The 23,663-nt window shown below is 48.9% G+C and overlaps 1 protein-coding gene across 1 annotated transcript; it reads left to right on the top strand.

Annotated features, from left to right (window-relative positions):
* The first annotated feature begins 3,896 nt into the window (after positions 1–3,896).
* Positions 3,897–22,862, top strand: LOC123428547 (putative disease resistance protein RGA3). Its single transcript, XM_045112768.1, has 3 exons — positions 3,897–4,735; positions 5,361–6,497; positions 22,496–22,862. Exons 1-3 carry the CDS (start codon positions 4,460–4,462, stop codon positions 22,505–22,507), a joined length of 1,425 nt encoding a protein of 474 aa, XP_044968703.1. The 5' UTR covers positions 3,897–4,459; the 3' UTR covers positions 22,508–22,862.
* Positions 22,863–23,663: the final 801 nt, after the last annotated feature.

The following is a 23,663-nucleotide window of genomic DNA, read 5'->3' as shown; positions in this document are numbered from 1 at the left end:
GTCTTTACTCTGTTGTGTCCATTCACTTATAAGTGTAATTGATAAGTTACTGACATATATATATATATATACATGTGCAGCTACCATTGGATTCTGTTGGACATTCAAATTGATAAGGGAAGAGTTGATGCCTTCGACCCATTATCGAGACCCTTGGAACAGTTCCAAAGCCTGCAGGACATGCTCCAAGGGTAATTTCAATCATTCTTGTGCTCTATCGGTCTCTTTCGATGATTTTCTGATATATCAATTAATGAAAAACTTAGCAAATCATTTTCCTTGTCGGGCAGGGTTTGGAAGCGGTTCAAGTGCGTGACTCCCGGTATCGAGCATGAGAAGCTGACCTTTAGAGCGGCTCAGGTAAGTAGTAGTATGATATACTTCTATTTTCAATACATTTATGATGCTAGATTATTATTTTGATTATATATATTCTATTCTCGTAAAGTGCGACCAGCAGCCACGGGGGACGCATCTATGCGGATACTATGTTTGCGAGACCATTCGCACGTTTACCTCTGAACACAAGGATTACAGATACGACGTAAGCAATGAACATACACACCTCTATTTTTACCCGTCATTCTTTGTTATCATGATTGATATTCATATTCATCTGCTCTTCTTATATAGTACACGACCATGAGGGAGAAGTACCTACCAAAGCAACGCGCGATTGCTGTTGCAGAGGAGCTTGCGACCTTTCTGAGGACGGAAGCTATAGATGATAAAGGACGATTTAGTGTAGCTAGGGGCCATTACTGATGTTGGTCCATGTAATCGAATAGACGGGCTCTAGTCCCGATAATTCAGATCTTCATATAATTGTATATATATGCTCGCTTGTAAGATAAGTTAATCTTATATATATATATATGCCTAAACATGTATATTTAGAATTATATGAAAACTAATTCCCGAACACCAAACGAGACATCACGTTAATCTCCCGAACACCTAAACCCTAAAACCCTAAAACCCTAAAATAAACAAAATCTGCAGAAACTCTTTAGTCCCGGTCCGTGTTAAGACCCGGGAGTAAAGGGCCTGCCCCTGAGGGCTCTCCGAAACGCCCAGTGGAGCACCTTTGATCCCGCTTTGGAACAGGGTCGGGACTAAAGGTTAGGCCTTTAGTTCCGCCTCTTTGATCCCGGTTGGTGAACCGGGACTAAAGCTCCTTACAGGCCGGGACTATAGGCCCTGTCCCCACTAGTGTGCCCAGCAGCACCACGTCCCATGCATGGATGCAGAGATCTAGAGGAGAGTTGAAATGGAGACAACCTTGCCTTGGTTAACTAATGAAATGGTAGCTAGGCAGACCAAACGAATCTTTGTTGCTATTAGGGCACATGCATATACCTCTTGTCGGCAAAATGGCCTTTGGTCTCTACCCAAGCAGCTTCACAATTTGATGCCTTCTCCTCCTTCTTCAAGTTTAATTAATTGACAATCTCGGGTCGAGACAATTATTGCTTGAGCGATCATGACGGACTTGTCCGAAAGCAGTGAATTGATACATTGCTAGCATACTGTTGGCCCGTTTGATGATCAAAGTTAAATCAGAAAATAGGAGAGCACCATAAAACTGAGGGCTCTCCCAATTATTCTTTAACTCATTAGAGCATCTTTAGCAGACTACGTATATCACGGACCCGCAAAACGCTTTTATAATTTGCGAGAAAACGGTTTTACGGGTGCGGACGAGGGCATAGTCAGATTCTGTAAAACTGACCAAAAAGAATATTCGCAGAAGATGCTCTTTTACGGATCAATTTGAGCTGCGGCTGAACAGAACCCTTAAACTTAAACTATAAATCGACATTTTCTTCCCATATCTTATTCTTCCTCTCGTCCGTGACAATGGTCAACTAGCTAGCTCCGTCCACGAATCCATCCAGGAGCTAGCTAGCTAGCTCCTCCATCAACGAGTCAACCCAGGAACTAGCTAGCTAGCTCCTCCATCCACGAATCCAACCAAGAGCTAGCTAGCTAGCTAGCTCCGGTCGTGGAATCCATCCAGGAGCGAGCTAGCTAGCTAGCTTCCATCCTTGAATCCATCCACGAGCCAGGATGAGCAGGGCGGCCGCCAGGACGAGCAGGGCGACGTCTGGCGACAGGCGGGGCGACGTCCGGGGCGGTGCACGATAGACGTGGACAGTGGACGCCAAAGTTTCCGTGGCAGTTGGGCTCCCGCCAACTGCTTGCTCTCGATACAGGGCATCGTAGAAGCGGACGGGAAAACTGTGTTTTTGCAGATCGGGAGGAGCTTTTTACCGCATCCCGCAAAAATATTTATGGATCTGATGCGTTTGCGGGATCAGATCGGGCAACTTTTTTTGTACGAAGCTGTATTTTCACAATTATTTTGCGAATCAGTGCATTATATGGGGTCTGCTAGAGATGCTTTTACCCTAGGTGATGATATATTTTTAGGGACAGCGACGGCAATGCATTATCCACTTCAATGTTGTTTCTAAGTTAGTATGTTGCATTTAGTTAGTTTAGGGATCACATATCATCTTAATATAGTGGCCTAGTTCTAAAGAGAAGGACAAAAGAACAGCATAGGAAAATAAGTCACAGACAAGTCACACCTGATCGGAGCATTAATTACACTTTTTTTAGAAAAACAACATGACTGTTGCATTTTTTATTGATTTTTCAAAATTATAGAAGGTCCATAAATAGGAAAAGAAAATATACAATCAATTACAACAGCACTCAAAGGTCAAGCCTGAGTGGGAGAACTAAAAAAAGCTAAAGAGGTACAAAGTACAAAAAAAAAGGCTTCATCTGAATTCATCCAACCATTGTGGGAGAGCAGCAAAAGCCTTTCTGTTAGGCCTATGCACTAACAAATTGAGTTCAGCTTTGAGCCTTATCCTACAAGCGTATAAACTTGGGGGGGGGGGGGGGGGGGGGGTATTCTTGAAGATGAAATTATTCCTGGTGTTTCAAATGGCCCAAGAGACATGGATGATGGTATCCATAGCCAATGGTAAATGCACTAAGATAAAACTCTCTTCTCTTTCTTATTTAATTGATGTGCACGGCAGTATTTTATCTACTTCCTCCGTCACGATTTAGAAAGTGCGGTTTCGTTTACATGCATTTCCAGAATAGAAGAAGATTAAGGCGCGTGGCATTTAACGCTTGATTAATTAGAAGTACTAGTAGGCTGCATGCACTCCTCGTTTAGTGGTTGTGTGAATTACTGTGCATTATCTTCTCAAATAGTTAGGCGCCGTTTGGTTATTGTGTGAGCATTTACAAAAAAATTATAGCCAATGAAGATTCACTTGTCCGAGAGATTGCTCATCTACACCTTCTAAACCGTGACGGAGGAAGTATAAACTCACATGAGTGCTAATTTAATAAACTAGCATCAATGAAAGTAGTTAGTGCAACATAAAAGTCAATTAAATGTAACAAGAGACATACAGTAGACTGGCTGACATTACATCGATGTTAACGAAAACTAGTACTCCCTCCATCTCGCTTTATAAGTCATCTTAGGTTGTGCATCGCAACCAAGATGGAGAGAAAAACAAGAGAAATTAATGTTAACTTGCTAATTAATACCATTGCATGCAATGAATTGACCAATGCATGTCGTGCTAGCTGGTTGTAATGGGTAGTATCATATATTAGTATCATGCATATGATACTAGTGTATGATAGCACATCCGTAATGCATAGTATCATATGTTAGTATCATAGGGTAGGCCATTTATTGACATGCAAGACACATAGTAGCACATCATTTAATATGATACGGTATCATAATATGATACTCAACCCTCTCTTTCTTCATTTAATTTTATGCCACCTCATCAAAATTGCTTAGTTGGCATGCATGATACTATCTATGATACTCCCATTACGGGCAGCCTTAGTCTTAAATCATTAAAAACATACACATCTCACGTCTTTTATTGGTTGATTTCTTTATTCAAGTCAAAAAACAAGAAACGAGATTAAAGTTAATGTATCGTGCCTTAATATTTTGAGATTATTTGGTTTTTGTAAGATGACTTATAAACCGGGATGAAGGGAGTACAAACGAATAACTCGGGGAAGGGAAACTAACATTGCAGGTGTACGCAGATCTAGAGGAGTTCACGTGGAATCATGGAAACATAAATGGTTAACAAATGAGAGGGGATACTTTCTGCCGGCAAATAGCTTCAGATCTCAACTTAAATTAACAGCGCACACGGTTTGATCCCCATGGACAAACCCATACTTTTCTTCTCTTTGGGGTTAGCATCTGAGGTTACTCCCTCCGTCTATGGAAAGAAGGAAACTTCTTGGCAATTGCTGTGACGATAAGATCCAATCAAGCACGCCACCAGAAAGAACTTATCCCCATTCTCCCACACCCACCCCTCTTGTGCGCATCCCATTCCCCCACACACATTGACGAGAGAGACGCGCGAGAGCAGCTCCAGCATCAGCCATGGCGGGCATCGGGGCCATGATTGCCGCTGCACTTCTGAAGGAGGTGGTGCAGCAGATTGGTTCGCTGGTGGGAGGTCAGATCAAGCTGCAGCAGAGCTTGGACAAGGACCTCAAGGAGATGAAGATGACCCTCGAGTCCATTGAGGCGCTCCTCAAGGACGCTGAGCACGCCAACACCAACAATTCCATGCGTTTGTGGCTCAGTCGTCTCAGGGACGCCATGTATGGCATCGCCGACATGATTGATGATTTTGAGGCTGAGGCAACACGCAAGGTAAATCTGAAACATAGCACATATGAAGTTATGCTCTTAATGTTTTACCCTAACCGATTTTCTTTAAGCCGGAAACATATCTAATACAACAAGGCATATGTAGAAAATTGTCATTTGAGCCTTCAAGTTTGATGCTGGTTCTTGTCGACATTGAATTTCAGGCACCGCAATTTTTAATCCTTGCCATTTTAGGTTCAATGCTTTTTTGGCACACCAAGAATAGGACGAATCCAAAATAGAAGACATGCTGGTGCTGTACAAAAAGATTCATAACCAAGTTTATTTTCATTTCTGAGTTTTTCTTTTTAGAAAAGGAGGATTTCCTCCGGCCTCTGCATCAATAAGATGCATGCAGCCACTTTATTTTCATTTCTAAGTATTTTAGTGAATAACAATTTTAAATAGGCAAAGCTGAACTCAGCTACATTTGAAAACAAATACCGGCCAATCATGAAGTCTAAAATTAATGAACGACATCGACATGAGAATGTTCGAAATCAAACCTGGAAATCATACATTAAGCAAGGCAGATCATGCATCAAACTCTCTGGCCAAAAGTAGACCTTTTCCTAATATCGCCAACCATCTCTCCAATAACTAACAATTAAGCTGAAATATCTTGCAGTTCTCCATCAAGAAGCTCTGCAAGATGGGCCCAAAGTTCACATTGGCTAACAAGATGAAGATGATGAGAGAGGAACTGCAGGGGATCACACATCAGTATCGGGAATTCATGTTAGTGCCGGGCACTAATGCTGATGAGCTGAAATTCATACAAATGCGAGAAACATATTCAACCATTGAGGATTCAATCATTGGGAGGGCCGAAGAGGAAAATAAAATATGGGTTTCTTTATCTGAGAACACAGTACAAGACCTCGTTGTCCTTGCTATGCACGGCATTGGAGGCCTTGGCAAGACGACCTTGGCGAAAATGATTTACAATAATAATACAAAATTTGAAGAATACGTCCGGGTGTGGATTTATGTGTCCGAGACATTTGATTTGAACAAAATTGGCAATTCTTTAATAAGTCAACTGTCACAGAATGAGAGTACCTACACTGAAACGCAGATGATACACAGATCACTTGCACAGCTACTCGCCAATAAGAAGATTCTTATTGTCCTAGATGATTTGTGGGCAGAGGATGATTCCCAATTGGATAGTCTGGTTGCAATGCTTAAGGTTGGCAAGGGTAGTAAGGTGGTTGTTATAGCAACCACACGCAATGAGGAGATTGCAAGGAAAATTTCGACCATTCCCTCACATGAGTTAGCATCACTAACAGATGAGATGTGCTGGACTATAATTAAGCAAAAAAGTGGCTTCGAATCTAGAGATGATAAAGAACAGTTAAAGGATATAGGGGAAGCCATTGCAGCGAAGTGTGGAGGTGTGGCTTTAGCTGCTCAATCAATTGGACCCATTTTGGAAACTATGACCTATAATCAGTGGAAGAAAGTGAAAGACAGTGATATCTGGAAAGAATCTTCTTCTTCTTCAGATCCCAAAGATAAAGCTGCAACACGGGTGCTTGCATCCTTGAAGTTAAGCTATACTTTTATGCCTCGGTATTTGAAGCTCTGCTTTGCCTATTGGGCAATCTTTCCAAAAGGATACAAGATATGTAAAGGTGATCTAATTCACCAGTGGATTTCTCTTTCTTTTATTGGGGCAACACCAACATTCACCGCTTGGGAGCTCGGCGAGATGTACATTACTCAGCTTTTGAAGCTTTCCTTCCTTCAGCATTTAAAGGTAATTGGATGGAAATTTATACGATGCTTGTTTATACGATCCTTCCTTCAGCATTTAAAGGTAACTTGTCAGAAAATTTCTGTTGCTCTTGCACACACCACCACACACCCCCCCACATAAGCATATACCCACACATAAAAGCGCACCGGAGGTCAAACCTAATTATTTGACTACTTACTTTATTTGTGTATGCTACTAAAAGAAAAAAAATGGAGCAAACTTCGGATATGTTCATCAACTATCAAGGTAGCACAAAAAACACTAGAAATAAACTTTACATCGAGGCCTGTAGACCACCTAGAGACGACTACAAGAAATGTAACAAGTCGAAGGCGCGCCGCCGTCGCTGTCCCTCCCTTGTCAAAGCTGGGCAAACATTGTTGTAGTATAAAGTTGGGAAGTCGTCGTGCTAAAGGCATCTCCAACGGCAACCTGCAAACTTTCTTTCGCATCCGCACCTGTGCCCGAATGCGACGCGGAGACAACGGGGGTGTCGGGGGGGGGGGGGGGGGGGTCCGTGCAGACCAATAGGTGAGGCTACGACGCCCATGCTCAGCGGCAGAGGGAGTAAAGGCGGAAGGCATGGCGACGATGGGATGGGGCACCAAACGGCCGACAGGCTATGCGGCTTAGGCCGGCCATCCCTCACATTTACACGGGATTTGAACGCAATGCGTTTAGCCCACGCACAAGCACGACGCCCAGCGGCGCGGGCCCCACCCCTGCTGGCATGCGAGGCGAGGTTGATCGCCTACATAAGGCCCGGCCCGACGACGACGAGGAACCGAGCCACAGTGGCGCTGGCCACGAGAGATTCGTCCGGAGCACAGAAGAAGTAAGAGAGAAAGGCAGTGATGGGGTCATAGTCCTAGGGTAGGGTCATAGGCCTGTCCTACAGGTCCTACCCAAGGACTATCCCACACAAGGGACAGGACCTTAAGTATGCCCGACTGAATTAAGGTGTCCCCATCATCCAGTCGGTAACATGTCCAGAATCATCCAGTCGGAGACTAACATTCGGAGGACACCGGGCCTACCGACTGGATACACTCGGTACGCCATAACCTCTCTGGAGGGAAACTGTCGTACGTTTCCGGGTGCATTTACTAGCATTTAGAGCATACGTTACCTGTAACGTATGCATTCAATCGCCACTACTCCACCCTTGAATCAGAACCGTTGTGGAGGGCAGCGCACTCTATATAAGCCGCCCTCCCCCACTGGTAAAAGGGTTAGAAAAACATTGTACTCCATATTACACTCGGTAACAAGTTCCGAGAGCACTGAGACGTAGGGCTATTACCTCCACCGTAGAGGGGCCTGAACTCATACAACCTCGCCGTAGCTAGGACTCTGCCCATCTCATTCGTACCCTACACATCTACTGTCAGGCTTATACCTACGACAGTTGGCGCCCACCGTGGGGCAGGCGTCTAAGCGACTTCCGGCGAGTTTGCGACTAATTCCTTTCGTCATGTCGTCCGGTGGAGATTCGAGCATGGGTCACCAGATCCTCTTCGGTGCTCTCTCCTTCGTCGTCGACGATTCGGCGTGGCTTCGGGAGGCACCTCTCGACGTTGAGGCGCTTCCCCGTCGCGGGGCTACGCACTTCTGTGCCGGCGCTCGCGGCGTTCTTCTTCTTCAACAATCGGCTCCATTGCCGGCTTGCACCTTCGTCACGCGCCACAGTAAGCGGTCCCGCAGTCCACGTCTCCAACATTGGGTGCAACATGCCCGAGCGCGCCAGCTCGCGTCCTCTCAGGTGGCAGTTCTGGAGTCTGTTGTGATCGCCCCGCGCTCCATGTGCTCGGGCTTGGTTCCGACTGAGCTCCCCTCCGAGTACGCGGGTCGTGGGCCTGCAGCAGAAGTACACATGGCCAACTCCCACGAAGATCCTCGTCAAGCCGACCGAGGTGAAATTGGCGAAGCATCCGGTGCGCGCCGTCCGCCTCGTCGTTCTGCCAGTCGACACACTCGGCGGAGCAACGTGGAGTTGTTCCGCACACCTCTCCTCAACTTGGCCGCGGCTGCCCAGATTGCCGATTCCCTCCAGCTGACTGATTCGGAGGCAGGAAGGGGAATCGAGCAAATCCGAGCTCTGTTGCGCACGGCGCAGCAGCAGAATTCGGCAGTCTCCCAGTCACACAATCGGATCCACAATAGTTCCGTCCATGCAAACACGCATCGATCGGTTCACAGCCCTGGTTCTCATCAATATCGCCGCCGCTCACGCACCCCTCCACAGGTTGGGCCCTATGGGTCCTGACATCATGATGATCGGCGTTCGGTCGGCGATACTTACAACCCAAGACCCGACGCAAGGGGGCGAATCGCCCAGCGAAGAGTCGACAGAGGTCGAGCCCACCGCGATGGTCGCGATATGGACCGTCCGAGTGGAAGCAGGACCATCGTGTCCGGCCCCGAGTGTTTTAGTCGAGCCATTCGCTCGGCTGATATCCCGCCCAACTTCCGATTGGCTGCGGGAATCGGTAAATTCTCAGGAGAGTCCAAGCCCGAAACATGGCTAGACGACTACCGAGTGGCAGTCCAGATCGGAGGAGAAGACGACCATGTCGCTATGAAGCACCTCCCTCTGATGCTCGACGGCTCGGCTCGAGCTTGGCTGAACCAGTTGGCCCCCTCGAGCATTTACAGTTGGGCCGATCTAGCCCGAGTGTTCATCAGAACCTTCGAAGGGACGTGCAAGCGCCTTGCAGGTCTTGTGGAGCTTCAACACTGTGTCCAGAAGCCGAATGAGCCCTTGCGCGACTTCATCCAGCGATGGACGACCCTTTACCACATGGTGGAGAACGTCACCGAGCATCAAGAAGTCTGCACCTTCAAGGCAGGCGTGCGGTACAAAGAACTGTACTTGAAGTTCGGTCGAACAGGCGACATCTCCATGAGCAAGATGATGGAGATAGCGACTCGCTACGCAAATGGCGAAGAAGAGGACCGCATCCGGAGCGGCAAACACAAGACAGTCGGTGATGTCGATGGAGGTAACACTCGGAAGCAGAAACAAAAGGTTCCGCCCACACCGCAAGCAGAAGTTGCAGCTGTAACCAGCGCCAAGTTCAAGGGCAAAGGGAAAGCGCAGTTCACCCCCAAGAAGAAGCCTTTCAACAATCCCATCCTGGACCAGCCTTGTCCGGTTCACACGAAGATGGACGAGGAAGGCAACCCCATATACGCGAAGCACACCACTCGGCAGTGCCGTCTCCTGATCCAGGGGTTCAGCGAAGGGCAGCCGAGTGAGAAGAATCCCGATCAGGATGAGGAGGACAAGGAGGATCCGTTCCCCCAAGTCCATGGAACCCTCATGATCTTCGCTGACGTCGAAAGCAAGAGTCGACTGAAGCTGGTGAACAAAGAAGTCAACATGGCCGTTCCGACTGCCCCCAAGTTTCTTAAATGGTCTCAGACTACGATCACCTTTGACCAGTCAGATCATCCAACGCACGTCCCCACCCCGGGAAGGCAGGCTCTGGTCGTCGACCCGGTGGTGGAAGGAGTCCGACTGCGCAAAGTCCTCATGGACGGCGGTAGCGGACTGAATATGATGTACGCTGACACTCTCAAGGGGATGGGCATTCCGATGTCCAGATTCAGCGAGAGCAATATGCAGTTCCACGGAGTCGTCCCTAGACGGAAGGCCAAGTCACTCGACCAGATTGCATTGGAAGTCATCTTCGGCCCTGACAAGAATTTTCACAAAGAGAAGCTCACGTTTGAGGTGGTGGATTTCCAGAGCGCTTACCATGCAATTCTGGGCTGCCCGGCATACGTGAGTTTTATGGCACGCCCGTGCTATGTGTACTTGAAGTTGAAAATGCCCGGTCCAAAAGGCGTTATCACCATCACCGGCAACCGCCAGCGAGCCGAGGAGTGTCTGCAAGAGGGATCAAGGATCGCCGACCAGTAGATGGCTGTACTCGAGCTCGAAGAGTACAGGAAGACAGTCGACCCTGCCGACTTAATGCGCTCAAAGAAGCCAGCTTCTGAGTCCGCGTTCCAGTCGGCGGGAGAGACTAAGAAGGTCAGCATCCACCCGTCGGACGAGTCTGCCGCCCCTACGAACATCTCCACCACCCTAGATCCTAAATAGGAGGCCGAGCTCACCCAATTCCTCCGTGAGAACTGGGACATCTTCGCATGAAAGCCATCTGACATGCCGGGTGTACCTAGGGAGTTGGCTGAGCACCGACTGCATGTGGATCCCGCTGCTCGGCCCGTCCGAGAGCGCCTGCGCCGGTCCGCCGCACACAAGAGGAAGGCAATCGGAGAATAGGTGGCTAAGCTGCTAGCTGCCAAATTCATTCGCGAGGTTCACCACTCCGAGTGGCTCGCCAATGTAGTCATGGTGCTCAAGAAGGACAAGTCACTCCGAATGTGCATTGACTTCAAGCACCTCAATAAGGTCTGCCCGAAAGACCATTTTCCGCTCCCCCGCATAGATCAAATTGTCGATTCGACTGCGGGGTGCGAGCGTTTGTCATTTCTTGATGCCTACTCGGGTTATCATCAGATCCGTCTATATGGTCCCGATGAGTTGAAAACAGCTTTCATCACCCTGTTTGGGTGCTTCTGCTACATCACTATGCCTTTCGGTCTGAAGAATGCAGGAGCTACCTTTATGCGCATGATCCAAAAATGTCTCCTCGACCAGATCGGTTGCAATGTGGAGGCATACATGGATGATATCGTAGTCAAGTCACGCAAAGGTTCTGACTTGCTGACTAACTTGGCAGAAACATTCGCCAACCTTCGTAGGTACGATATCAAGCTAAACCCAGCCAGATGTTCATTCGGTGTTCCCAGCAGAAAGTTACTCGGTTTCTTCGTTTCCGAACGAGGGATCGATGTTAACCCCGAAAAGATCGGGACCATCGTCCGAATGGAGAGGCCGGTCAGAATACACGATGTTCAACGACTCACAGGTTGCCTAGCAGCTTTGAGCAGGTTCATCAGTCGACTCGGCGAAAAAGCACTTCCTCTGTACCGACTCATGAAGAAATCAGATACCTTCGAGTGGACAGACAAAGCCCAAGTCGCATTCGACGACCTCAAAGTCCTACTTTCCACCCAGCTGGTTCTTACTGCTCTGCTCAGTAAAGAGCCCCTTCTTCTATATATCGCGACTACAAATCAAGTCGTCGGTACTGTTCTTACAGTCGAGCGAGAAGAAGAAGGCAAAGCATACAAAGTTCAGCAGCCAGTGTACTACGTCTCCGAAGTCCTGACCCCTTCCAAGCAGAGGTATCCCCATTATCAAAAGCTTATCTATGGGATCTATATGACTTCAAAGAAGGTGGCTCATTATTTCCAAGACCACTCGGTATCTGTCGTTTCTGATGCTCCGTTGTCGGAAATTCTCCACAATCGGGACGCATCAGGCCGAGTGGCGAAGTGGGCGATGGAGATGTTGTACTGCAACATCAAGTTCGAGGGCAAGAAAGCTATTAAGTCTCAAGCCCTGGCTGACTTTATAGCAGAGTGGGTAGAACAACAGCAACCGACTCACATCTACTCGGCTCATTGGACAATGTTCTTCGATGGGTCTAAGATGTTGAATGGATCCGGCGTTGGTGTTGTGATCATATCGCCAAAGGGTGACAAGCTCAAGTATGTGCTTCAGATACACTTTGATTCCTCTAACAACGAGGCAGAGTATGAAGCTCTTCTCTACGGATTGCGCATGGCCATCTCACTCGGCGTCCGTCGCCTGATGGTCTACGGCGATTCGGACTTGGTGGTCAACCAAGTGATGAAAGAGTGGGACGTAAGGAACCCCACTATGACAACATACTGCAATGCAGTCAGGAAGCTCGAGAAGAAGTTTGAAGGTCTAGAACTTCATCATGTTCCAAGACTGAAGAACCAAGCAGCGGACGAATTGGAGAAACTCGGATCCACTCGGAGACCAGTCCCGAGTGATGTCTGCCTTGAGCACCTCCATCTTCCTTTAGTAAAAGAAGATCCCTTCACGGAAGAACCAGTACAACCCAAGAGCGCAACAGATCCGACTGAAGTCGATGTGCCTGCTGTGGTTGATCTGGTCACAGAGATTCTGGTAATCATTCCCGATTGGACTGTGCCGATTATGGCATATATCCTGAGACAAGAACTTCCAGAAGATGAAGTCCAAGCCCGACAAATAGTTCGCAGGTCGAAGGCATTCACTGTCATTGACGGTCAATTGTACAAGGAGAGTGTTTCAGGTGTCCTCCAACGTTGCATTTCCCCAGAGGAAGGGCAGTTGATCCTAGAGGATATCCACTCGGGAACCTGCGGCCATCACGCTTCTTTGAGAGCAATCGTCGCCAAGGCGTTCAGATCTGGATTCTTTTGGTTGCAGGCTAACGAGATGGCCAAAGCTATGGTCGATCGATGCGAAGGCTGTCAGTTCTACTCCAACAAGTCCCACAAGCCAACATCTGCACTAAAGACAATCCCACTTGTGTGGCCATTTGCAGTTTGGGGATTAGATACAGTCGGACCATTCAAGACAGGCCAAGGAGGCTACACACATCTGTTGGTGGCAGTCGACAAGTTTACAAAATGGATAGAAGCCAAGCCCATCAAGAAACTCGACGCCTCCACAGCCGTGAAGTTTGTCAGAGACATCATCTCCAGATTCGGAGTGCCTCACAGCACAATCATGGACAATGGGACAAACTTCGACTCGGACAGATTCAAAGGTTTCTGTGCGAGTCAGGGTATCCGAGTGGATTTTGCTTCCGTTGCACATCCGCAATCCAATGGACAAGCTGAGCGTGCGAATGGACTTATCCTTCAAGGTTTGAAGCCTCGACTCTTGCGAGAGGTAGGACATGCTGCTGGTGCATGGGTAACCGAGTTACCTTCAGTACTTTGGGGCCTCCGCACCACTCCGAACAGATCAACAGGGCGATCATCGTTCTTCCTCGTCTATGGAGCAGAAGCGGTCCTTCCGAGTGACCTGCTTCACAATGCCCCGCGAGTCGAACTCTTCTCCGAAGCCGAAGCACAACAAGCAAGGCAAGATGGAGTAGATCTTCTAGAGGAGGAGCGCGAGATGGCACTTACTCTCTCAACAATTTACCAGCAAGATCTGCGACGTTTTCATGCACGACATGTCAGGAGCCGCACGTTCCAAGCTGGCGATTTGGTGCTCCGAGTGGATCAGCAAAGACCACACAAGTTGGCTCCGGCCTGGGAAGGGCCTTTCATCATTTCCAAGGTGCTGAACAACGGGGCATACAGACTCTACAACATTCAGAGGGAGACAGACGAGCCACGCGCATGGAACGGAGACCTCCTCAAGCGTTTTTATACGTGATCGTCGACTGAAGTAGTGTAACGAACAAGTTTTGACGAAATAATATACGACAGATTCAGTTTCTTTTGCAGATTCAGAGTTCTTCCGCGGTTGCAGACTACGGTCGCACACAAAAAAAAAACTTAGCTGCGATCCCGAATCGCCTAAGTAATACCTTCCTCCGAGTGTGCACTTCACGTCGCACTCGGAGACTTAGCTGCGATCCTGCATCGTCTCAGTACTAACTTCCTTCGAGTGTGCACTATACGTCGCACTCGGGGACTTAGCTGTGATCAAGAATCACCTAAGTACTAAACTCCTTCGAGTGTGCACTATACGTCGCACTCGGGGACTTAGCTGTGATCAAGAATCACCTAAGTACTACCTTCCTCCGAGTGTACCCTTCACGTCGCACTCGGGGACTTAGCTGCGATCCTGTATCGCCTAAGTAGTAACCTCCTTCGAGTGTGCACTATACATCGCACTCGGGGACTTAGCTGTGATCAAGAATCACCTAAGTAATACCTTCCTTCGAGTGTGCACTATACGTCACACTCGGGGACTTAGCTGCGATCCTGTATCACCTAAGTACTAACCTCCTTCGAGTGTGCACTATACGTCGCACTCGGGGACTTAGCTGTGATCAAGAATCACCTAAGTAATACCTTCCTTCGAGTGTGCACTATACGTCACACTCGGGGACTTAGTTGTGATCAAGAATCACCTAAGTACTAAAAACTCCTTCGAGTGTGCACTATACGTCGCACTTGGGGACTTAGCCGTGATCAAGAATCACCTAAGCACTGCCCTCCTCCGAGTGTGTACTATACGTCGCACTCGGGACTTAGCTGCGATCCTGAATCGCCTAAGTAATAACTTCCTCCGAGTGTGCACTATACGTCGCACTCGGGGACTTAGTTGTGATCAAGAATCATCTAAGTACTAACCTCCTCCGAGTGTGCACTATACGTCACACTCGGGAACTTAGCTGTGATCACGAATCACCTAAGTCTTAATATTCTCCGAGTACACACTAAGTGTTGAACTCGAAACAGCATTCAAGCAAAAGACTAAATGTTTTCATTGCGACTCCAACAGTCTAGAAACAATAATTGACTCGGTGCGGATCAAGCTTACCCGCACCAATTTTAAAGTATGACGGCCAACAGAAGTGGCCAAAATATCTTACAGGCAAACACTCGGCATACCGAGGATAAAGTTTGATCATGCGTCAGCTGGGCCGGCGTCAGGACTGGAGGGCTCCACAAAAGTATCCAGGTCGATTCCATCAGCAATGCGGGTAGCAGTCTCCAGGAATGTCTCCATGAAGTCTTCGAATTGAAGCTTCTTCGTGTTGGCGACCTTCAATGCTTTCAGCTTATCTTCCCGCACCTCCTTGCAATGGACTCGGACCAAGGACAGCGCAACGTCAGCACCGCAACGCGCTGCCGATTTCTTCCACGATTGCACTCGGGGCGGAATCTCCCCCAGTCGCCCCAACAGAGTCTCCATCTTCTGCCGCGACTCGTCTTTCGGCCAAAGCTCCTTCTCAATGCGGCCGAAGATTTCTCTCAGTCGGCTGATGAACGGACCCACTTTGCCTACGCGGATATGAGCCCGGAGCAGATCCCGATTGGCGTCCTCGCCGAGTGGAATTTTGTCCTTAATAGACCGCTCCACAGCCGCCGTTTCAGCTTCAGCATCTCCGCAAAAATCTGCACCAAACGAGCAAATAGACAGTAAAAACCGAGTGTTCGTCACACGATACAACCACTCGACAAAGCATAAGACTTACCAGCCAGACGAGTCATCATGTGCGCAGCCCAGTCGGTGACATACTTCTCTTGAGCTATGCATCGTTTGTTCAGGGCGCCCATCTGATTGTGCAATTCGGTCCTCTGTTTCCCCATCCTCTGCACCTCCGCCGTCAACACCCTGTTTGCCTCCAGAGCCTCTTCCAAGGACTTTTCTCGCACTTCCAGAGCGTCCTTCATGCCAGCCATGGCGAGCATTGCAGCTTCCAGTTCACCAGCATATTGGTTCTTCTCCGCTCTCAGGGCTTCATAAGCAGTTCCCATTTCACAAGTTTTCTGCACCAAGAAACAATGGGTAATCAGCAAGTTTGTCAGTTCACACACTAAGTTCTTCAGACCCCTGCCGACGCAAGCAGTCGACAGCGGTCTCGGGGACTACACCCAGTGGGTTCACTAAGAGTGACCCCACTGGCATGCACCTCAAGCAGGTCTGCCCTATTGAGGTGCACGTTTTCACCTACGCCTCCGAGGCCAATACTACTCGACCTGTGTGCAGTTTACTCTCGGGGACTCTTACCGCAAGAGTGCTCCGACTGCAGTAAGTACTCGCACTCAGAAATCTTGTCTACGGACACAACCAAACTAAAGACCAAATGTATAAAGACAACTGTCGGTGCAAGCACTCGACAGAAGTCTCGGGGACTACACCCACTGGGTTCACTCGGAGTGAACCCATTACAAACAACAGACAACACCCAGTGGGTTACAGAAGAAAAGTAAGTACTTACTAGACTACTTACTCGGATGTCATCGCGCAGCTCCAAGCTCCGCTGGTACAAAGCCGCAACCGAGTCATAAGCCCTCTTGGCCTCTCCGGCCATCAGCTCCGCCTGGACCATGGCCCCCTTGGCCGCTCCCACCTGCTCCTCTGGGACACACCGAATGTTGAATTCAGCATTCGACGAACCGGAAATCGTGGGAAGATCCTGGGGCATCCCAAGATTCGCCCCAGTCAGTTCCTCACCCACCGGCACCGGTTCAGTCGGTGGAGGCACTTCGGTCGGTGGAACGTCAGCGGCAGGGGCGGCAGCAGGAGGAGCAGCCTCAAGGACAGGCTCCACGACAGGCTCCACGGCCGGGTCGGCTCTCCCTTGCCCGTCCTCGTCCAGGTGAATCGCCCCTGACAAGCCGAATGGCACGATGATTCAGAAAAAGAAAAGGATGGTACAGTCTACAGGAATAAAACACCCGACTCTCCTACAACATACCTGGCTGGGACCAGACGACATTGTCCGTGTCCATGGGGTCATCCCCTTGGCGGGCCGGAGAGGTTGCAGAAGTGGCGACCCTGTCGAGTGAAGCCCATTCGACTTGTAAAGCAGGAGTTCACTCGGATAACATAAAAAGCCGAAAGTTAGATTCACTTACGTGGATGTGACGGGGATGGCAACCCTCATGCGCGGCAGGGCCTTCCGAGGTTTGGGCCCACTCGGTTTGGGCGCCCTGGAAGACTGGCCTACGGGCTCAGCGGAGGCGTCCCTGGACCTCTTCGTGCCTCGAGCACTCGGGGCCACCGGAGCGGCAGGTGGAGCACTCGACGACGGAGGAGGAGCTGAAGGGACGGCATGCTCGTGTCGACGCTTACTCTGATGCTCTGGACGTGGAGGCGGCGAGTCGCGCTCTTCGTCTTCTTCCTCCTCCTCGATGTCCTCCTCCTCCGACTCCCCGCTGTCGGAGACATATTCGGCGCTCTCCACGCTCCCCTCCTGGCTGCCTTCTTCCTCCTCCTCCTCCGGATCCCCATTCGAGACGGGGGAAGACCAGTTGGTCCACTCCTGCATGAGGTTCAGTCGGAAACATTAAGCATCACACGGAGATATAAATGAACGACTGAAATCAAGACAGTTCAATGCACTCGGCTAATGCTACTCACCTGATTCGGTGGAGGGTTGTCCGCGCTGTAAGGCGTCACTCAGCGGGCTCCTTTGGGGTTCTCACAGGGACCCGTGATTTGGAGCACCCATGAGGTCACCTTCTCCTCGAGAATGCCCTCCACGTTGGTCCGAGTGGAATCCTCGGGCCCTGTGTAGTGCCACATAGCGTGATGGCGGGCTTGCAGAGGCTGGATTCGCCGACCGATGAAGACTTCCAGCAGGTCAATACCGGTGACCCCCCTCCTGACAACATCCACGAGTGCCTCGACCAAAGGCTGGATGTCGTTCTTCTCAGCTTTCGAGAGGGCGAGTTGCTTGGGCAGAGCAGGACGGTCTAGACTAAATGGAGGCAGCCCAGTCGATGCGTTCGGACAGGCTATGTCCTGGCAGTAGAACCACGTCGACTGCCAGTTCCTAACCGACTCGCTCAACTGGAGAGCAGGGTAGCTGCTCCGACTCTTCTTCTGGAACCCTAAACCCCCACAGAGCTGGAGGAGATGCGTCTTGTCATCCGACTGACTAAGACGTTTTATGGTTTGGGAGCGGGCGGAGAAGATGTGTTTGAATAAACCCCAATGGGGAGGACAACCGATAAAGCACTCGCACAAAACAATGAAGGCAGAAAGGTGGGCGATGGCATTCGGAGGGAAGTGATGGAGTTGAGCACCAAAATGATTCATGATACCTTTGAAGAAAGGATGTGAGGGCAGAGAGAAACCTCTGTGAACATGGCTGAGGAGCAAGACGCGCTCCCCCTCCCGTGGCGCCGGCTCGACCTCGTCGTCCGCCGGCAGCCTCCAGGACTTATGCACAAGCTGGCCGTGCTCTACCAGCTCCAGCAGGTCCCCCTCCGTCACTGTGGAGGGGAGAAAGTCTCCCTGGATCCACCCCGCCGGCAACGGTCGCTGCCGCCGCTGAGCAGCCGCCGCCTTGTTCTTCTTCTTCCTTGCCTCCATCTTGCTGGTCTGGCCTTTGGTCATGGCGGCGACGGCGAGCTCTCGAGAAGGAGGGGAAGAGAAGGGCGTATGAGCGCAGGAGGTGGCGAGGAAGACGGAGCAGGCAAGAGCAGAGGATTCGGCGAGCGTAACCGAAGGGTCTCGTCGACCAGAGTTAAATAGAGCACCGACTGGGTCGCTGGCGAGCGGGCCCGAAATCTTATCTGCCCAACCGGCCGCGGCGATATCAGTGGAGGAGTTGAAGGCGTGAGGATCGAGGAGTCAAGCGCTACTCGAGCGCGCTAACGTCGTCCCCGCTAAGCGCACGGAACCCGAAATTTGAGATCCCGGAAAATCCGCCGCTGTCAGTTAACCGGTCGCGTCAAAAGATGCCGCGAAAGCACTCGGTTCCCGACAGTCTGTTTCGCAAAACACATCCACTCGGACCATTGGTCAGGAGAGATAAAATGGATAGAGGCAAGCAACACCCAAGCCGAACCTAGTCCAGTCGGATCTGAACCTCGAGCACTGCTTTGACGTTTCAACCCCAGTCCATTCGGGGACTAATGATGGGGTCATAGTCCTAGGGTAGGATCATAGGCCTGTCCTACAGGTCCTACCCAAGGACTACCCCCACACAAGGGACAGGACCTTAAGTATGCCCGACTGAATTAAGGTGCCCCCATCATCCAGTCGGTAACAGGCCCAGAATCATCCAGTCGGAGACTAACATTCGGAGGACACCGGGCCTACCGACTGGATACACTCGGTGCGCCATAACCTCTCTGGAGGGAAACTGCCGTACGTTTCCGGGTGCATTTCCTAGCATTTAGAGCATACGTTACCTGTAACGTATGCATTCAATCGCCACTACTCCACCCTTGAATCAGAACCGTTGTGGAGGGCAGCGCACTCTATATAAGCCGCCCTCCCCCACTGGTAAAAGGGTTAGAAAAACATTGTACTCCATATTACACTCGGTAACAAGTTCCGAGAGCACTGAGACGTAGGGCTATTACCTCCACCGTAGAGGGGTCTGAACTCATACAACCTCGCCGTAGCTAGGACTCTGCCCATTTCATTCGTACCCTACACATCTACTGTGAGGCTTATACCCACGACAGGCAGCGACTCCGACGGTCAAGAAGCACGCCGCTGGGATGGGGGCAGAAACCCACACCACGCCAGGCTCCACCTGCTCAGGGGAGCCGGACGAGACGAACGAGAGGAAAGTGGCTTGCACCCTCGCATGGAAAGCGATACCTGGTTTCAAAATAGCGGTGGCGGTACGGATGCAGGCGGCACCGTCGGGGGCAGCTCAGGTCCACCAGCAGGGATGGAGCCAGCAGCAGGGACGGCCGTAGGTGGTGGTGGCGGGGTGTGAGTGGCTACGCGTGAGGGGGAAACTGGGGTCCCGGCGGCGGGGTGTGAGTGGCTACGCGTGAGGGGGAAACTGGGGTCCGGGCGGCGGGGGCACAGGGCTCACCTCGGTCGCCCGAGGAGTCGCCACGCGAGTCGGGAGAGCCCTCGCCCATCTCCTTCTATTATACTCTTTTTCAAAACAAATAAAATCAAATCGATTGAACCACACAATTGTGTAGCTTAATTTTGTCTCGTATGCTACGTGTCGCTGCTATATTTGTTAGTGCATCGAACGGTTGAAATATAAAAATCTAACACTGCCAATGGCTTTCGTTTCAGACTGCAAGATTCCGCTATGGCCGTGCCGATGTTACAGCGTTCACCATGCACGACTTGGTGCATGATCTGGCAAGGTCGGTGATGGACGACGAAATTCTTCTTGCTGGCAACATTGGTGGAAACCGCTGCCACTATGCACTGCTCAATGATTGTAGCAAAACCCTATTGGAGTCACGGAGGATAAGGGCACTCCGTTTTATGGGCTCGGCTATAATTCGATTTGATGTTGATGCATTTGCCTCTGCTAAATCCCTGCGTGTCCTGGACTTGAGCGAGTGCTCCATCCATACATTGCCAGATTCAATTGGCCAATTAAAGCAGTTGAGGTATCTTAATGCTCCAAGAGTACAAAATGAAGTTATTTTGAGGTATCTTAATGCTCCAAGAGTACAAAATGAAGTTATTCCGGATAGTATCACCAGGCTGTCAAAATTACTTTATCTCAGTCTTCGAGGATCTTCTCTATCTGCACTGCCAGAGTCAATCGGAGAAATGGAAGGTCTGATGAATCTTGATTTGTCATGGTGTAGAAGCATTAAAGAACTGCCAGAATCATTCGGGAAGCTAAAAAAATTGATGCATCTTGATTTGTCAGAATGCTCTGCTTTGAAAAATATATCAAAGTTTGTATGGAGCCTGACGGACCTGCAATATCTTAATTTGTCAGGCTGTGAGAGAATTAAACAACTGCCAGAATCATTCGGGAAGCTAAAAAAATTGGTGCATCTTGATTTGGAAAATTGCTCTGCCTTGCAAAATATATCAAAGTTTATGTGGACCTTCACGGACCTGCAATATCTGAACTTATCAGGATGTTGCCGTGTTGGATCTCTTGATGGCCTTACCAGTCTACAATACTTAAATCTGAAGGGATGCTTTGAAGAAGGTGAGAATGACAGTTTGATGGACCGTCTTAGTGCCCTATCCAACCTGGAGCATTTGGACTTGTCTTGGAATGATGGTATTACTTCTCTACCTGAAAGTTTTTGTAACCTGATAAAACTGCACACACTGAACCTCACGTACTGCAAAAAGATTCAGAAGATACCAGCAAGTATGGGTAGAATTGATGGTTTGAAGACACTCTATTTAGATGGCTGCGATGCTCTTGTTGAAAAGCCCGTACCTCATCCCAGTACCAGTTTCGTATCATTACCACGTTTTGAGGTGCGCGTCGGAGATGGTGAGTCCAGCAGCAATCTTGTCTGCTTAAAGGACACGAATCCTGAGGAGCTGGAGATAGTCGGGCTTGAAAACGTGAAGTCCGCAGAAGAGGCTCAGAGTATAAAGCTGATGGAAAAAAACAATCTCGTAATATTAAAATTGTCGTGGAGCGAAGGTGCTGAGAGGTTTGTGGACGATAAAGTGTTGTTGGAGAAACTAGTGCCACCGAATAGTTGGACCCGCTTGGAGATAATTGGTTATAACGGCATCAGCTTGCCAACATGGGTCGGCCAACATGATTGGGTGACACTAACCCGTATGGAACATCTAGAAGAGTTGAGTGTGTCAGACTCCAATGGCACGCCTTCTACTTGGTTGAGCATAAATAATTGCCCCAAGTTGAGGATGTGGCCACTTGTTCCTAGAAAAGTTGATTGGTTAGAAATAAGGAGGAGTGATAATGTGCTGTCATCATGGGGAGAGTGTACCGGTGATTCCTCTTCCTCTTCAGCAGGAGTATTAACTACTACTACCATAAATATTCTGACAGTTGCAGACAGTGAGCTGCCCATGCAGCAGTGGAGACTGCTTCGCCGCATCTCCGGCCTCAAGGTGTTACGCTTCACGGGCTGTTGTGCTGACCTGACCGTCTCCCCTGACATGATCCCACATCTGTCCTCTGTTACGCAACTGGTGATAAGCGCATGCAACATCTCATCACTGCCGCATTTGGTCATGGACTTGACCGGTCTCAAGGACCTTCAGATCCATTCTTGTGAAGGCATCGGGTCTTTGCTGGAGGGCGTACAACACCTCACCAAGCTCGGGATGCTTTGGATACGCGGATGCCCTGATTTAAAAAAGTGGTGCGAATCGGAGGAAAACAAGATGAAGCTCGCTCACATAAAAAAAAAGGTACTTGTCCTGTTCCTGTCCGGCTACACTGTCTCGCATATCGATCTTATTTTTTTAATGGCTACTCCTTTTTATTTTCACAATATTAGTATAGAATACATTATGTCTCTATTTCTCTCACAAAATTGAAAGCATGTAATTCATATGAATTATATATTCCTTACACGAAAAAAAACTCCCATATTTAATGCGGTTTTGGTGTGTTCTGCCGTTCGGGGCATCCAAATTGATACCATTCAAGTGCTCTGAGACCCGCACTTTATAATGTAAATGCTTCTATTTCTTACATTCACAGGTATTTGTTTGAAGCAAGCACTGAGAGAACTTCCTATGTACGCTTGGACCAAAGTGAGAACTTCAGCCAAATGCATAAAAGGTTCCAGCCCACAAGTACAGAGAGTCGCCTAAAGATCATCCCACGATGCAGGGCGTTTACATCAAAGTCACCGCAATCAAAGAAGCATTTTCAGCACTGCGGGCCTGAAGAAAAGTACAACCATCAGTATCTATGTTGACCTAGGACTAGTTTTCTCTACACAAGGCTTTATTTCATTTTTTTTAATTAGAAGTACAACCAATTCACTAGCTAATGTGTATTTGTAATGAAGGCAAACTATTGTTCAGCCTATATAAAATAAAGTTCAACATAGGGACTTTTCTTTCGACTTGGATGTTTCTTCCTACACATAATAAACTTGTGTTACAATACTTTATTTAAGGTATAATCCCAACTATGAACTAACCATGCCCATATCAGACTGTTGAAGTAGAAAACTGAAAAGCAAGTACCAAGGATATCACCACATTTCTCTCACACAAATAGAAGAATTTTTGGACAAGACGGTTTTGAGCCAGGGAAGAGTGGATTACTAATAAAGCTAGCAAAACCAGCAGACCGTTACAAGGAGAAAGGAGAAAACTAGTATATATATATATATATATATATCCAGGGCGAACTATCAGCAGCCATGCAGTAACAGAAACACAATAATTGTGAAAGGGCAACCAATCAGAAATAAAAGTGATGACGTACCTTCTTTCCAGTGTTGTCATGGACCGAAGGTGCTGAGAGGTTTGCGGATGATAAAGTGTTGTTGGAGAAACTAGTGCCATCGAATAGTTGGACCCACTTGGAGATAAATGGTTTGTCAATATGATGATAAACTGGATCTATTAGAGCATCTCTAGTGGATGGTATATATTTGAACCTGTATATTTTCATATACACGTCCATATACACGGCGTGGAAATTATACACGTCCTAGTTTTTCAGTGGAACGTGTAAATTAGGACGTGTATATTCCCCTCATTCTTTCCCCCTCTGCAAGCCTCATTCTTTCCCCCTCTGCAAGATAAGAGATTCAGTAGTGCACACAGGTTCAGAGAACAAGACAGGGGAGCTTCGCCGCATTGCAGCCGTCTCCCTCGTCGCCGGCAGCCTTCGTCGTGGCATCCAAGATGTC

The sequence above is a fragment of the Hordeum vulgare genome, chromosome 2H (assembly GCF_904849725.1).
Source record: "Hordeum vulgare subsp. vulgare chromosome 2H, MorexV3_pseudomolecules_assembly, whole genome shotgun sequence".
Taxonomy (NCBI): domain Eukaryota; kingdom Viridiplantae; phylum Streptophyta; class Magnoliopsida; order Poales; family Poaceae; genus Hordeum; species Hordeum vulgare.
The sequence above is the reverse complement of the archived record's forward strand: the minus strand, read 5'-3'. Positions and strand labels throughout refer to the sequence as shown.

What these genes read in the sequence shown, in the direction of transcription:
- LOC123428547 (XM_045112768.1), top strand. Translation starts at nt 4,460, where the DNA reads ATGGCGGGCATCGGGGCCATGATTGCCGCTGCACTTCTGAAGGAGGTG. An exon ending in AGGCTGAGGCAACACGCAAG is followed by an intron (nt 4,736 to 5,360) that starts GTAAATCTGAAA and finishes AATATCTTGCAG; the next exon opens with TTCTCCATCAAGAAGCTCTG.